The sequence below is a fragment of the Cynocephalus volans genome, chromosome 8 (genome assembly GCF_027409185.1).
Source record: "Cynocephalus volans isolate mCynVol1 chromosome 8, mCynVol1.pri, whole genome shotgun sequence".
NCBI classification, from domain to species: domain Eukaryota; kingdom Metazoa; phylum Chordata; class Mammalia; order Dermoptera; family Cynocephalidae; genus Cynocephalus; species Cynocephalus volans.
In genome coordinates, this window is record NC_084467.1 from 119,424,472 (window position 1) to 119,440,844 (window position 16,373).

Here is a 16,373-nt window from a genome sequence, read left to right on the forward strand (position 1 = left end):
AATTCGAGGCTGTGTATATTTATTTGGAGGGCAATAAGACTTGTGTCATATGATTTGTTTTAATTCAGGTTATAATTTCTGAGCATGTGCTATGTGTCAGGAATTGTCCTTGGTTCTGAGAATGTTGCAGAAATGACTAATATGTGGTTCATGTCCTAACAGGAGAGATAGATCTCCAGATCAATTACATCTGATATTTCTTTTTTCTTAAAGTTATGAAAACACCTTTCTTCAAGTCTTTTGGTTTCATATAACCACTTGTAATGAGAAAGAAAATCTGGGAAACTTTCTTGGTACCATTTATTCAGAGATTTTTGTGGCTATGAACTTTTTTTGTTTTTAAGGAGTGGTCAGTATTTCAAATACTGTGATCCATTTTAGATCTAATAGATGTGTTTTAGCCATAGAATCAGGTTGGTAATCTCTGAGGAAGCCACATAGTTTAGTAAATAGGATATTGAACTGGGCATTAGGAGAAGACTTGAACTCTGCCTTTAACTAGTTAAGAATTTGTGTTTCTGTATTTTATCCACCAGATGGCCTCACATACTTATGATTCTATAAGAATTTTAGGTTGCTATTGAGAGAAGTTCAAGTTTGAGGATTTGGTACTATTCAGATATGGGAATAATTTGCATAGCACGTAGGAATGTCTTAGGCAGATTAATCATCATTGTACTCATACTGATATTAGTACACTTGAGTAGAAGAAATCTTCTGCAGCATTTTCTCTGGATTTAGCTTGATGGTACCAAGTAGGTCTAGTTGTCAGTGAATTATTGGTTGTAAGTAAACAGCAATGTTACATTTCCTTCTGTGGCTATATTTCTAGTTGGGGATAGTTAGCTCATTTCTTTGAGGCATGGTTTTCATGAGGGCAAAGTAATAAATTTGATTTCTAGGTACTCTGTTAATTGTTCTATTACATGGCCTAGATAATATGACATTGATAAAAAGAAGAACTAGATGAGAAGAGGGATGGATCAGTGAAAATCCATCAAAAACTGTTTGAAATGCCTGCCTTCTCAGTACAGGGTCAAAACTACTGCTTTTTTCATATGAAAAATAGCAATCCTGTAGAATAGATATTCTTGTGATCTGTAAATGAGTGTTAATGGTTCATGAAGTCCTTGAAATAAAGTGCAAGATTTAGTGTATGTTCATATGTGGATTTTTCTAGGGATGGTCTCCAAGACTTTCCTCAGGATCTCAAAAGGTTATGTGTCTTCTCAAAGGATAAGAATTTAAACTTATGAACAACCTCACTATAGTTCGTATAAGCTATTAAAATATATCCATGGGGCCGGCCCCGTGGCGCACTCGGGAGAGTGCAGCGCTTGGTAGCACAGCGGCGCTCCCGCCACGGGTTCGGATCCTATATAGGAATGGCCGGTGCGCTCACTGGCTGAGCGCGGTGTGGGCGACACCAAGCCAAGGGTTGCAATCCCCTTACCAGTCACAAAAAGGCAAAATATATATATATATATTTATATATATATATATCCATGAGAAGTAAAAGTCTGACATTAATATGGCAAGTGTGTAAAGCAGGAGGTATGCCTAAGAATTTGGTCTTAGCAGGCCATTGGCTGTGTTTGAGTGATAGAAGATCTTATGTACAGCAGGAAGACAAACTGTTCTTTTCCAAGCAGTTTATGAGTTCCAGAAACCTGAATCACACATTATTCAGAACTTTAATGCTTTCTCATGTTCTGAAGACTATACTTATATTTTGTGAGTGTGTGCTAATGTGAGGCACTGAACCTTGTCTATTTATAGTACAATCTAGAGAGGTGATGTTATTACTGTAGCACACAGATTAAGTATATGTCTTCCATTTATTTGAGAATGGGGAGGGTGGAAGAAGGAAAAAAATCTAGTAAGACATTTTACAGTTAATCCATGTTAGTGCCAGTAGTAGGTGTTTTACCTTTGAAAAAGAAGTAGTAATTCCTATAGGATTTACTAAGTTCAAATTCCCTAGGTTGGAATGCAAAATCCTTCACAATCTGGCTTTAGTTTAGTTTTCTAACTTTACATTATAATGTCACTTTTTTCTACAAACCTCTCTTCTAGCCCAACTAATCTGTCATTATTCCTTGGATTTTTTTGTTTTTCCTTGTTTTTGACTCACACTTTTCTACCAACCTGGAACAAGTTCTGCCTACTTCTAAGTCCTATACATCCTTTAAAACTGTTATGAGTAAAGCAGGTGAGAGATGGTGAAAGCCTGGAATATCAGTGAAAATGGAGAACCAGATGAAGAGTAGAGATGTTAAAAAGTGTAGAACCATAGGTCTTGGTAATTGGATGGTATGGAAGGGGAACAAAGGATAGAGAGGAAGGTATCTAGGATGACTTCTGTATTTCTGTCTTGGGCTTTTTGGGTAAGAAGATGGTGCAAATCATTGAAATGGGCGATAGAGGTAAAATAACTTGCCCCACGTCACTCTGCTAGTAAGAAGGAGAGCCAGAACTTGAGCCCAGGTGGTCTGGCTCAGAGTCTGTGTTATTAATCACTATACTATATTGCTTCTAACAGAATGATGAGATGTGGTTCCTGTTCTCAAGAATTCTACCCTTTAATTTGGGAATTAAATTTACATAAATGGTTAAATAAGAGTCACTGTGAGAACTAATGAGTTAATAATACATGCAGTGACCTTATGGGAGCTATTATTATACAGAAAAGGAGATTAATAATCATCATCATAATAAGTAGCATTTAAGCTCTTAGTGTGTGCCAGACACTCTTCTAAGTGCTTAAATGCAGTATCTTATTTAATCCTTATATCAGCTTTGTGAGGTTAGGTGCTACTCTCTCCATTTTACAGATGAGAAAACTAGGCACAGAGGAATTATTTGCCCAAAGTCACACAGCTATACTATTTTAGGCAAAATAGGCATTCAGTAAATATTTGATACATACAAGTAGTTTGAAATCTTTGAAGAGAGTTGGAAAGAAAGAACTGCCAATCAGTGAGTCATGCATGGTCAAAAGTATCCAGCATTGAATCCAGCCATGTTCCATTAAGGAGGATTTGCATGTAATGCCAAAGAGTATTTTGAGCATACTGAAATGGATAAACAGCCTTTTAGTATGTCCTTTTTAACTGTTTCCGCATTAGGAACAGTAGTAACTATGTTCAGCTGCTAACTAAGGCCCCAAACAGTCCTTTGCATTGTCATTTGTGGTCAGATCAGCATTTAGGAAGTTACCATGAGAGTATTTTGTTCTTTTACTTGAACAAATTGTAGTAGAAAATTAGTCATTTCCCCCCGTTTTGTCTTGAACCCGAACATGCCTAAGATATATAGAGGATCCTTGATTTAGGTGCTGGGTAATTTGAGGATAGTAGGATACTCTGGGATGAAAGGGCTTGATGTGCAGTATGGGAAAAAAAGGGTGCAGCAGGGGCTGGTAGGACTTAAGCCACATTTGGTACACAGACCTTGCCTTGGTATTCTTCCATTTCCTTCTCTCCATGATGCTGTTCTCTCAGCAAGGAGATAGTGATAACTAGACAGTGGGCAGTCAGACTTAGATTATTTTTCTTAATTGGTTTTAAGAAATATTACAAAGCCATCTGCATGTGTTGTCTGCCAGTGCTTTAAATCTGTAACGAGCTAGAAGTAGGAACCTTTCTGTGAAGTGACTTAATTCTTTATGCTTACCACCTCTTCTGTTCTTTAAAATAATCCCAAAGTTCATTGAACAGTGTTTAACTTTTTGGAGTCCTTTTATCGTAATTTTTAAACTCAGAGCATATGGAATTATTAAACTCAGAGGATTGCTTCCTAGAATGCACTTCTCAAAATATTGGTTTAAGTCAGTGGTTCTCAGTCTGTAGACTACAGATTCTGGGGTGTGGGTAATGGGAATAGTAGCTTTATGGCATTTTGCATGGCATCTGTAAATTCATATTTGTAGCAAGCATTTTCTTTAGACCAAATAAGTAGTTTGTTTCATATATCTTATACTGCTGTCTTTCACATTTTTGTAATTATACTTCTGATTATTAAACTACAAATTCATTTTAAATCATTACTAAATTCTTAGTAGCTTTTTCTCATCATGTGTTTTCTCAATCCAAAGAAACTGAAAGGACAGCCATAATCATCTTGAGTGACCATGCTATTTTTTGGTATTAAAGAAAACTATTTATATTCAGAGTAGGGAACGCTTGGTTTAAGTTTTCATTGAAATGTATATGTCTTTTCATAGTGCCCAATTGACTGTAATTTCTTATTATTGTTATTACATACCTAATACTTGGTCACATGCTAGTTATGTATTAATTATTTTCATTTGCATATTTGGCATAAGCATATTTACATGTTCTGATAGGTCATTTTCCTGTTTTATATGTTTTTATTTCATGAGGTAACGCTCAAGTAAATTGTACATATGTGAAATTAATTTAAGACACTTCTTCTTCCTAATTTACTAATTGATCTGGGATAAAATGCTGTTAATTAAATTCTGCTACTTTTGAGTGTACTTTTTGTTTTCTGAAACAAAGACTTTGATTTTATAAAAGTGACTTTTGTTAGCCAAGACAGATGTTCTTAAAAACAGGTGTTCTGAAGCATTATTTTTATTTTAGTTTTCCATGATCCTTTGAAATACTGAGCTGAGTTTTACATGGGCCATAATAAACTGTCTGCAAGTATAATGCTTTTTTTTTTTCTAAGAGAAGAATTAGAAATTCATATGAAATTTTAGTTGCCGGTTACTGTAGTACTTTTAGTTTGCCAGATAGGCTCAAGCTGCTGTGGATGTTAGGCCAGGCTTTCAACACCTTATAAAATAGGCCAGATCTGAAAGGAAACACTTAGCCGGCAAGTAAAAGTTTTAATAGAACAGCGTTATGTGTCTTCTTTAGGTTAACGATACAAAATTCTCCTCAGATTACTCTAAGTTGAAAATATGAAGACTAACAAAATATAAAGATTAAGAAAATATTTGAAGGCCATATTTTGGGGGGAGGGTAAGGGTTAGTATTGTCTATAGACTATTTTAAATTAAATATTTATATTTACTGTGCTTGTTAGCTAGGAATTCAAATCTAGTGGTTTAAGTTTTTTGGTATTTATCGCACCTTTTTCTTCTAGTGTTGAGTTACTGAGTCTGTTCATATATTTTTGGTATTGAATGTATTTGTAAATCCTATTAAAATATATGGTTCTCTGTGTTTGTTACAAGAGATTTTTTATTTACATATGAAAAATCATTTTAGCACTAATAAATTTCAGAGGTTAATACTTAAAAAAATCTATGTATAACAACAAATTTGATATGTGTATAGTTAAGAAAGATAAATGTGGGAGTATATTATTAATGATAACTCAATAAGAATGAATTTAGTTGGTTTCCTTTCAAACACAACAAGTGTCACCACGAGTATATGCTGCTATTGTCATGTTTTAATTGATGGTGTCAAATCCCTCAGTGTTGATCTTACCTATTATAAAATCTGCAGAAGAGACCTAAATGTTAAACTGCTTTGCTTACCACAATAGTTACGTACCCTCTGATTCCTTTTCTTTTTTCTAATGCAGGTCAGACAGTTTTGCTCTCTCAACCTACTGTGGTGCAACTTCAGGCACCTGGAGTTCTGCCCTCTGCTCAGCCAGTCCTTGCTGTTGCTGGGGGAGTCACCCAACTACCTAATCATGTGGTGAATGTGGTACCGGTGCCTGTGGCAAATAGCCCAGTGAATGGAAAACTTTCCGTGACTAAACCTGTCCTACATAGTACCGTGAGAAGTGTGGGTTCAGATGTAAGTTTTGAAACTTAGTGCTTTTGTAATATTGGACTTAAAAAAACCAAAAAGCACTTAAACTTATTATATTGCATTAAATAAAAGAATATATAAAGGTGCACATCCAATCTTTGGTGAAAAATTAGGATAAGACTTCTTACGTTAGAATCTAAGTGTAAAATGTTTTTAAAAGTCTGCAGTGGTTTGAAGAAAAGTGAAGTATGCATACCCCCCTCTTCTTTACTCCTTTAGAGCCCTCTCATCGCATTCCTCAAGGCCTCTCCCCGCCCCATCCCAGTCTCCTATCATCCACTAATATTTTATGGATTCTTTCATGTTTCTTGATTGAAATGTTTTTAGCAACTCCTGAGATAAGAGTCTGTAGACTACTTTTTAGGCAGGTTTTATATTTAGCTTCTCCTTTGACTTTTAGAAGGGTTTTCACCATTGCATGATGATAACTTGCTACTCTTTGGAATTCTGTCTCTTAATGATTATTTGGTACTTTCTCATCTTTGCAGACCTTCAAACTTTCTAGCATGTTTTAGGGATTTCTGGTAATTTATAAATCATGTAGAGTTTCCTAAGATATGTTACTCCCTAAATACTGTTACAGTACTTGCTAGCTCTTGCTTTCTTTCCAAGTGATTTGAAACATCTCATGCTATGTATTAAATAGTAATTGAACATCATGGTCATAAAATTTAATAAAAATTAAAGTTAAATAATCAGTCTAACAGGGGATTTTCTAAAATTATGGTTGGGAAAGCAAAGCCTGTATGTTTTCTTTAAAATAAAAATGGATATTACTAGTTGTTAATATTGCTAATTCACCCTTTCATTAGGTAAAGTACTTTTGCAAAGTATTTTTTAAATCCTGTGAGTTATGTAAGTGTATCAGAATACTGTCTGATCTGCCTACCAGAATTTATTAACCAGCATGCCAGTGACCCATTTAGTTGTAAATTTGCTCCACTGTTGCAAAAATACGACCAACTAATCTCAGTCAGCTATAGTGTAAAAACCCGTAACAAAGGAAATCTAATGAAAGTAGAACATCCTACTTCTAGAATAAGAGTCCTATAGCTTGTATAGGTATTGAAAACAATGCATACTAAGACATGGAGTAGGGAAATTAGTGTCATATAAGAATAGAGACCATGGTACAGGATTAGGCTTAACTATTATGTTGGTTTATTTTGCGAACTAGAAGAAGTAAGTACAGTACTTATAATATAATAGGCACTAATACATAGTATGTGCTTCAGTTGAAGATGAAATGATATGATGTCATGATTTGCCTTAAAATACTCTATGGGGAGGTGGTGAGCAAAGGATAGAGGAAATAGGATTGGCAAAATGTTAATTATTGTGGAAGGCAGGGGTTTAATCTTTCACTCCTTTTGGTGCATGGGAAAATTTCTTCAGTAAGTAAGAGAACGACAGTAACAAAAATCCAAAACAATTCTGTGATATTTTAAATAAAGTTGTTGTACAACCAGTAAAAAAATAGTACAGTAGTTTCCCTTATCCAAGGGGGATACGTTCCAAGACCCCCAGTGGATGCCTGAAACAGCGGATAGTACTGAACCCTATTGCTGTCAATCAGAACATATTTCTGTTCATGTCTTCCGTTTACAAATTTAATGCCTTTTCCCTCTTAACTAAGCACTTATCATGCACTGTGGCCATAACTTTTACAGTTTGAGTTGTGCCTATAAAACGAACTAATTTCTTTTTTCTTCACAGTTTCACAGACAGAACATTTGTTCTATCTTAGGCAGATCTTAGCAACCTCAGCATATGATTTTTCTTTCCATGTTAAGTTGAGAATTTTTACCTTTTCACTTAAAGGAAGCACTTTACAGCTTCTCTTTGGTATATCTGAATTGCCAGCATCACTACTTTTATGTTTTGGGGCTATTATTAAATAAAATAATAGTTACTTGAACACAAGCACTGTGATACCATGACGGTCGATCTGATAACCAAGACGGCTACTAAGTGACTAACTTAGTAGGGTGGGTAGCATGTGCAGAGTGGATATTCTGGACAGAGGGATAATTCATACCCTGGGCAAGATGGATCATGATGGTGCAAGATTTCATCATGTTAAATTTATGAATTTAAAATTTATGAATTATTTCTGGAATTTTCTATGTAATATTTTCAGACCACAGTTGACTGCAGGTAACTAAAACCTTGGAAAGCAAAACCATGGGCAAGGCAGGACTACTTTATGTTTTTCACAGGAGATGGAAAAGGTTAAGAGTTATGAAAGAGGATTTTTAAAGTGATCTCTTAAAATTTCCTTTTAATATACTCTTTAACTTATGAACTTGAGTGTTTCTTGTGTAATACTGCCAAGTGAAACTAGCAATAGAAAATATTAGAGTTGCCTTTATGTGATGTGTTAGGATATTTAAAATATTTTGTGTGAAAAAGTTTAGACAAGAAAAAAGATAAAGACTAATAGAACTTTAAAAATATATAGGCCAACAGTATGTCACAGGTGTTAAAAAATATTATTAACACATGATGTGAAAAAAAAATACTAAGCAAAGTCGGCATTTGTATTATAATATCTCAATCACGGGAAAGTCCAGAGGAACATAGCTAGGAAGAGGAGGGTGTATAGAAACTGTGTCATAAGTAGAGGAGTGGTTTAAGGGTTGGAACGATTCAGTAAAATGAAAAGAGAAGACTGAGAGTAGACCTGGGAGCCATCTTCTAGGAAATGAAGGTTGTCATATGGAAAATAGAATTGTTCTGAGTTATTCCAGAGGAGATATATGGAACATGTGCAGGTAATTTATAGAAAGGTCCCTCCTAATCCTAAGATTTTTTTTTTTTTTTTAATTTTATTTTGTCGATATACATTGTGGCTGATTATTACTCCCCATCACCAAAACCTCCCTCCCTTCTCCCTCCCCCCCCCCAACAATGTCCTTTCTGTTTGCTTGTCGTATCAACTTCAAATAATTGTGGTTGTTATATCTTCTCCCCCCCACCCGGTTTGTGTGTGTGTGTGTGTGTGTGTGTGTGTCTCTGTGTGTGTGTGTGTGTGTGTGTGTGTGTGAATTTATATATTAATATTTAGCTCCCACCAATAAGTGAGAACATGTGGTATTTCTCTTTCTGTGTCTGACTCGTTTCACTTAATATAATTCTCTCAAGGTCCATCCATGTTGTTGCAAATGGCAGTATTTCATTCGTTTTTATAGCTGAGTAGTATTCCATTGTGTAGATGTACCACATTTTCCGTATCCACTCATCCGATGACGGGCATTTGGGCTGGTTCCAACTCTTGGCTATTGTAAAGAGTGCTGCGATAAACATTGGGAAACAGGTATACCTTCGACTTGATGATTTCCATTCCTCTGGGTATATTCCCAACAGTGGGATAGCTGGGTCGTATGGTAGATCTATCTGCAATTGTTTGAGGAACCTCCATACCATTTTCCATAGAGGCTGCACCATTTTGCAGTCCCACCAACAATGTATGAGAGTTCCTTTTTCTCCGCAGCCTCGCCAGCATTTATCGTTCATAGTCTTTTGGATTTTAGCCATCCTAACTGGGGTTAGATGGTATCTCAATGTGGTTTTGATTTGCATTTCCCGGATGCTGAGTGATGTTGAGCATTTTTTCATATGTCTGTTGGCCATTTGTATATCTTCCTTAGAGAAATGCCTACTTAGCTCTTTTGCCCATTTTGTAATTGGGTTGCTTGTTTTCTTCTTGTACAGTTGTTTGAGTTCCTTATATATTCTGGATATTAATCCTTTGTCAGATATATATTTTGCAAATATTTTCTCCCACTCTGTTGGTTGTCTTTTAACTCTTTTAATTGTTTCTTTTGCTGTGCAGAAGCTTTTTAGTTTGATATAATCCGATTTGTTTATTTTTCCTTTGGTTGCCCGTGCTTTTGGGGTCGTATTCATGAAGTCTGTGCCCAGTCCTATTTCCTGAAGTGTTTCTTCTATGTTTTCTTTAAGAAGTTTTATTGTTTCAGGGTGTATATTTAAATCCTTAATCCATTTTGAGTTGATTTTAGTATACGGCGAGAGGTATGGATCTAGTTTCATTCTCCTGCATATGGATATCCAGTTGTCCCAGCACCATTTGCTGAAGAGGCAGTCCCTTCGCCACTGAATAGGCTTGGTGCCTTTGTCAAAGATCAGCTGACAGTAAGTGTGTGGGTTGATTTCTGGATTCTCTATTCTATTCCATTGGTCAGTGTGTCTGTTTTTATGCCAGTACCATACTGTTTTGGTTATTATAGCTTTGTAGTATAGCTTAAAGTCAGGTAGTGTTATGCCTCCAGCTTTATTTTTTTTGCTCAGCATTGCTTTGGCTATGCGTGGTCTTTTATTGTTCCATATAAATGTCTGGATAGTTTTTTCCATTTCTGAGAAAAATGTCTTTGGAATTTTGATGGGGATTGCATTGAATTTGTATATCACTTTGGGTAGTATGGACATTTTCACTATGTTGATTCTTCCAATCCAAGAGCATGGGATATCTTTCCATCTTCTTGTATCCTCTCTAATTTCTCTCAGCAGTGGTTTGTAGTTCTCATTATAGAGATTTTTCACCTCCTTGGTTAACTCAATTCCTAAGAATTTTATTTTTTTGGTGGCTATTGTAAATGGGCAGGCTTTCTTGATTTCTCTTTCTGCATGTTCACTATTGGAGAAAAGAAATGCTACTGATTTTTGTGTGTTGATTTTGTATCCTGCTACTGTGCTGAAATCATTTATCAATTCCAGCAGTTTTTTTGTAGAGGTTTTAGGCTGTTCGATATATAGGATCATGTCATCTGCAAACCGGGACAGTTTGACTTCATCTTTTCCAATCTGGATGCCCTTTATTTCCTTCTCTTCTCTGATTGCTCTGGCTAGTACTTCCAACACTATGTTGAATAGGAGTGGTGAGAGTGGGCATCCTTGTGTAGTTCCTGTTCTTAAAGGAAAAGCTTTCAGCTTTTCCCCATTCAGGATGATATTGGCTGTGGGTTTGGCATATATGGCTTTAATTATGTTGAGATACTTTCCCTCTATACCTAACTTATAGAGGGTCTTTGTCATGAATGAGTGCTGAACTTTATCAAATGCTTTTTCAGCATCTATAGAGATGATCATATGGTCCTTGTGTTTGAGTTTATTAATATGGTGTATCACATTTATTGATTTGCGTATGTTGAACCAACCTTGCATCCCTGGGATGAATCCCACTTGATCGTGATGAATAATTTTACGTATGTGTTGCTGTATTCTGTTTGCTAGTAATTTAGTGAGGATTTTTGCATCTATATTCATCAAGGATATGGGCCTGTAGTTTTCTTTTTTGGTTATATCTTTACCTGGTTTTGGTATCAGGATGATGTTTGCTTCATAGAATGAGTTTGGGAGATTTGCGTCCGTTTCAATCTTTTGGAATAGTTTGTAAAGAATCGGTGTCAATTCCTGTTTGAATATTTGGTAAAATTCTGCTGTGAATCCATCTGGTCCTGGGCTTTTCTTTGTTGGGAGCCTTCTGATAACAGCTTCAATCTCCTTTATTGTTATTGGTCTGTTCAAATTTTCTACGTCTTCACGGTTCAGTTTTGGGAGCTTGTGTGTGACCAGAAATTTATCCATTTCCTCCAGATTTTCAAATTTGTTGGCGTATAGTTGTTTATAGTAGTCTCGAATGATTCCTTGTATTTCAGATGAATCAGTTGTAATATCGCCTTTTTCATTTCTAATTTTTGTTATTTGAGTCTTCTCTCTTCTTTTTTTTGTTAGCCATGCTAATGGTTTGTCAATTTTATTTATCTTTTCAAAAAACTAACTTTTTGATTCGTTGATCTTTTGAATTGTTTTTTGGTTTTCAATTTCATTCAGTTCTGCTCTGATCTTAATGATTTCTTTCCGTCTGCTAACTTTAGGTTTGGATTGTTCTTGTTTTTCTAGTTCTTTAAGGTGAAGTGTTAGTTTGTTCACTTGCCATCTTTCTATTCTTCTGAAGTGAGCGTTTAATGCAATAAATTTTCCCCTCAATACTGCTTTTGCAGTATCCCACAGGTTTTGGTATGATGTATCATTGTTTTCATTAGTTTCAATAAATTTTTTTATTTCCTGCTTGATTTCTTCTTGGACCCATATGTCATTAAGTAGAATGCTGTTTAATTTCCATGTGTTTGTATAGTTTCCAGAGGTTCGTTTGTTATTAATTTCTAGTTTTAATCCATTGTGGTCTGAGAAGATACATGGGATAATTGCAATTTTTTTGAATTTATTGAGACTTGATTTGTGACCTAATATGTGATCTATCCTGGAGAATGATCCATGTGCTGATGAGAAAAATGAATATTCTGAGGTTGTTGGGTGGAATGTTCTGTAGATATCTGCCAATTCCAATTGGTCTAGAGTCTTGTTTAGATCTTGTGTTTCTCTACTGATTCTTTGCCTAGATGATCTGTCTAATATTGACAGTGGGGTGTTCTGGTCCCCTGCTATTATGGTAATTAGTGTCTATTTCCTTCTTTAGGTCTAATAGAGTTTGTTTTATAAATCTGGCTCCTCCAACTTTGGTTGCGTACATATTTATGATTGTTATGTCTTCTTGATGGATCAGTCCGTTTATCATTAAGTAGTGTCCCTCATTGTCTCTTTTTATGGTTTTTAGTTTAAAGTCTATTTTGTCAGATATAAGAATAGCTACTCCAGCTCGTTTTTCTTTTCTGTTTGCATGGTAAATCTTTTTCCATCCTTTCACTCTTAGTCTGTGTGAATCTTTATGGGTGAGGTGGGTTTCTTGTAGGCAGCATATAGTTGGGTCCTGCTTTTTGATCCAGTCAGCCAGTCTGTGTCTTTTAATTGGGGAATTTAAGCCTTTTACATTAAGAGTTGTTATTGAAAGGTGTTGATTTATTCCTAGCATTTTATTGGTTGTTTGGTTGTCTTAGGTGTCTTTTTTTCCTTGCTTTCTGATTTACTGTTTGTTTTCTGTGTTTGTTGGTTCTTTAGGTTGTAGATAGTGTTTTTGTTAGCTTGTTTTCTCTTCATGAATGCCATTTTTATTATACTAGCGGGTTTAGATTTTTCTTGGGTTTTTATGGCAGTGGTAGTTATTTTTCAGGAACCAAACCCAGTACTCCCTTGAGGATTTCTTGTAAGGGTGGTCTTGTGGTAGTGAACTCCCGCAGTTTTTGTTTGTCTGAGAAATATACTATTTGCCCCTCATTTCGGAAGGATAGCCTTGCAGGGTAGAGTATTCTTGGCTGGCAATCTTTGTCTTTTAGTATTTTGAAAATATCATCCCATTCCTTTCTAGCTTTTAGGGTTTGTGATGAAAAGTCTGATGTTAACCTGATTGGGGCTCCCTTATAGGTGATTTGACGCTTCTCTCTTGCAGCTTTTAAGATTCTCTCTTTGTCTCTGAGTTTTGCCAATTTGACTATGACATGTCTTGGAGAAGGCCTTTTTGGGTTGAATACATTTGGAGATCGTTGAGCTTCCTGTATCTGAAGATCTGTGATTTTTCCTATACCTGGGAAGTTTTCTGCCACTATTTTGTTGAATATGTTTTCAATGGAATCTCCATTTTCCTCCCCTTCTGGAATACCCATGACTCGGATATTTGATCGCTTATGGTTGTCTGATATCTCTCTCAGATTTTCTTCTATGTCCTTGATTCTTTTTTCTTTCTTTTTGTCTGCTTGTGTTATTTCAAACATCCCATCTTCGAGTTCAGAGGTTCTCTCTTCAACTTCGACAAGCCTGCTGGTTAAACGCTCTGTTGTGTTTTTTATTTCGTTGAATAACTTCTTCAGTTCAGCAAGTTCTGCTACATTTTTTTTCAGGACATTGATTTCCTTGTACATTTCCTCTTTCAGATCCTGTATACTTTTCCTCATTTCATCATGATGTCTAGCTGAGTTTTCTTGTATCTCATTCAGTTTCCTTAGAATTATCACTCAAAATTCCTTGTCAGTCATTTCAAGGGCTTCTTGTTCTATAGGATCTAGAGTTTGAGATGTATTAACTTTTGGTGGTGTACTTTCTTGATTTTTTGTATTTCTGGTATCTTTTTTTTTGGTGTTTATTCATTGTGGCAGGGGGTTTCACAGTCCACCGGTTTGAGACTAATGACTAACTAGGATGTTGCTGTGGTTGCCAATTTCGTATGGCTCCCTCCGTGACTGCTCAGTTGGCCTCTAGTGCCTTGTGTGTGTGGTTTTCTCGGGTCTTGGGCTTCTCCGGGGAGCCACCTTTCTGGTCAGCTTGGACTCTGCTGGGCTGGTGGATCACGTACCACAGGGTGTGTGATCTCTGTTGAGCTTTCACTTCCTGTGCAGGACTTCTCCCTTTTCCGTGTGCTCTGGCCCAGGCTGTTAGATCGTGCAGTGGCGACCCCACCGGGTGTGTGGTTTTTGTCGAGCCTCCGCCTCCCTGGCCGCACGTCTCCCCACTCTGTGCGCACTGTGCTGGGCTGGGGCGTGTCTTCTGCACCCCTCGTCTATCAGCTGGGCCTTCAAGACCCTGCTCGGCACCGCCTCGCCCAGGAAGTCTACCAGGTTTCTGCTGGGCACAGACGACCGGTCTCTCTGGGTGTCTTTGTAGCACTATGTAGATCTTTCTCGGGTCTTGTTCACCTTTGTATCCCCCCAGTATAAACCGAGTCTAGCACCCACCTGCAGCCTGGTCTCCGGCAGGTTCAAGTGGACCTGGGAACTCTCCTACCACACTATTCCCAACCAGAAATTCGTTAGGCTTTTTTCCAAACTGGTGGCCACAGAGATGGTATCTGCCTCCCAGTAACAGGGAGTTTACCTGGGGCCGGAGTCCAGGGTATGGTGGAGTGACAGTCAGCCTGCCCGTACTTCCTTGCCCTCCCGACACTGGCCCGGGACGCCCCCCGCCACCAGCCCCGCCAGAGAACCATGGAGGGAGTGGGAGCGGAGGCCGGTCCCGCAGGCTCCGGAAAGCCTGGCGCCAGGTCAGCAAGTGGGAGGGGTCAGTGATGGCCGATCAGGGCGGAGCTGCCCGCACCTGGGAAAATGGAGGCAGCACCGGGCGGTGAGTGGCCTGGTGGTGCAGGCGGGAGCCGCGTGGGCATCCACCCCCCGAACAGAGCTGTGCCAGGGATCACTCACAGTGCTGTGCCAGGTCGGGTGCTTGCTCTCTGTCTCTGGTTTGCCGCCTTTCCTAGTTCTCGGCCGCTGCTGCCTCGGGCTGTTCAGTCGCGGCGCGGCTCGGGCGCTCCCAGGAATCTTCTTTAATGCCGGCCTGAAACCTCGAATCCTGAATAGGGCAGCTGGCCGCCTTCAGCGCGGCCCCAGCCTCCGGGATCCTGGCTGCATCCACAGCAGCCCTGGCGCCGTGTTCCCTGTTTCGAGACTCACTTTTGCAGCTAAGAAACAGTTCTTTTCCTGCTCCACACTTCAAAGCTGTTGCCTGTAAATGAGGCAGCCTCTCCTGCCGGGGGCAAAGTGGCGGTCACCCCCCACGACCGGTCAGCAGCAGCAGTCCTCCCTTAAGAGATGGCGAGAGGAAGGTCCACAAGTTTCCCGGCTGCCTGAGGCCCAGTGGCCGCCTTTTCCACCTCAGCTACTCCGCGCCAGCCACGCAGCCGCCGCCATCTTGAAAAGCCCTAAGATTTTTTGATGCAGTCATTGTGTTAGAAACCAGAGGAGGCCTTTTTTCTTCTTTTAGATTTAATATCTGAATAATGAGATAATCTTAATGTTGGCAATCATCATTGTATGCCACCAACCCATTTTGTAGCCTCTAAACATATTTCAGTTAATTATATGTCGGTCTATTAGCTAGATATCCTTTATTAGTTCTTTGGTGTGAAAGACCATATCTGTTCTCCTTTTGCACTCTTAAGGGGGCTTTGTAAGTTGGTTGGATAATTTGCTGACAAAGTCTCAGTTAATGTTGAGGAACTGGAGGATGTGTGAGATGAGGAAATATAGAAGCAACAAGTATTAGCTTTTGTTTTTAGCAATATTTATTGGCTAGTTTTCTTATTACTTTTCCAAATTTAGAGTTGACAGTATTGTAAAAGAAAGGTTCAGATATTCTATGTTTAGAGCAAGAGACCTAAAGATGATTAGAATATTTTCTAGTCAACTTGCATTGAGGTTTTTGTGCTTATTTTTACTTGGCCAGCAGATCAGGAAGTGAGCCAAGCCTTTTTAGTATGAGTTTTTTGGTAGAGGTTTTGACTGAATGTTTATTTCAGAAAAAGAAGCATCAGTCTGTCCTATCAGCTGGCCAAGCCACTCAGGAACCCAAAGTAAATCTGTTCCAGAAGGAGCTGTAGAAGAGAACTTTGATCTGTTCATATAGTCTTCTTTGTTAGTAATGTGGTTGACCTCAGCAGTGCATGTGTTTGTTAGACTCAAAACCTGTTAAATTAGGATCAATTTGAATTAGTTTAAATTCCTAATTGAAAGTGGCCAAAAAGAAAATTTTTTCATCATGTACTTTTTGTGCTTTTAAACCAAAAGTATGTTGGAAAAATTGTAATTCAGCAAAAAAAATTGTATCAGTTTTTTGTGGCTTTGTAATGCTGACATGGCTTCTTTTTGCCTACCTTTTTTAGTTCTTTTGTTT

General features: G+C 37.9%; 1 protein-coding gene across 2 annotated transcripts in view; it reads left to right on the forward strand.

Moving 5' to 3' along the window:
• ATF6 (activating transcription factor 6) overlaps positions 1-16,373 on the forward strand; it is a 192,650-nt gene that overhangs the window by 21,759 nt on the left and 154,518 nt on the right. For both annotated transcript variants that reach the window (XM_063104250.1, XM_063104252.1), the window contains exon 7: positions 5,563-5,783. In XM_063104250.1, the coding sequence (XP_062960320.1) occupies positions 5,563-5,783 (221 nt within the window). The remainder of the gene's footprint in view (positions 1-5,562; positions 5,784-16,373) is intronic.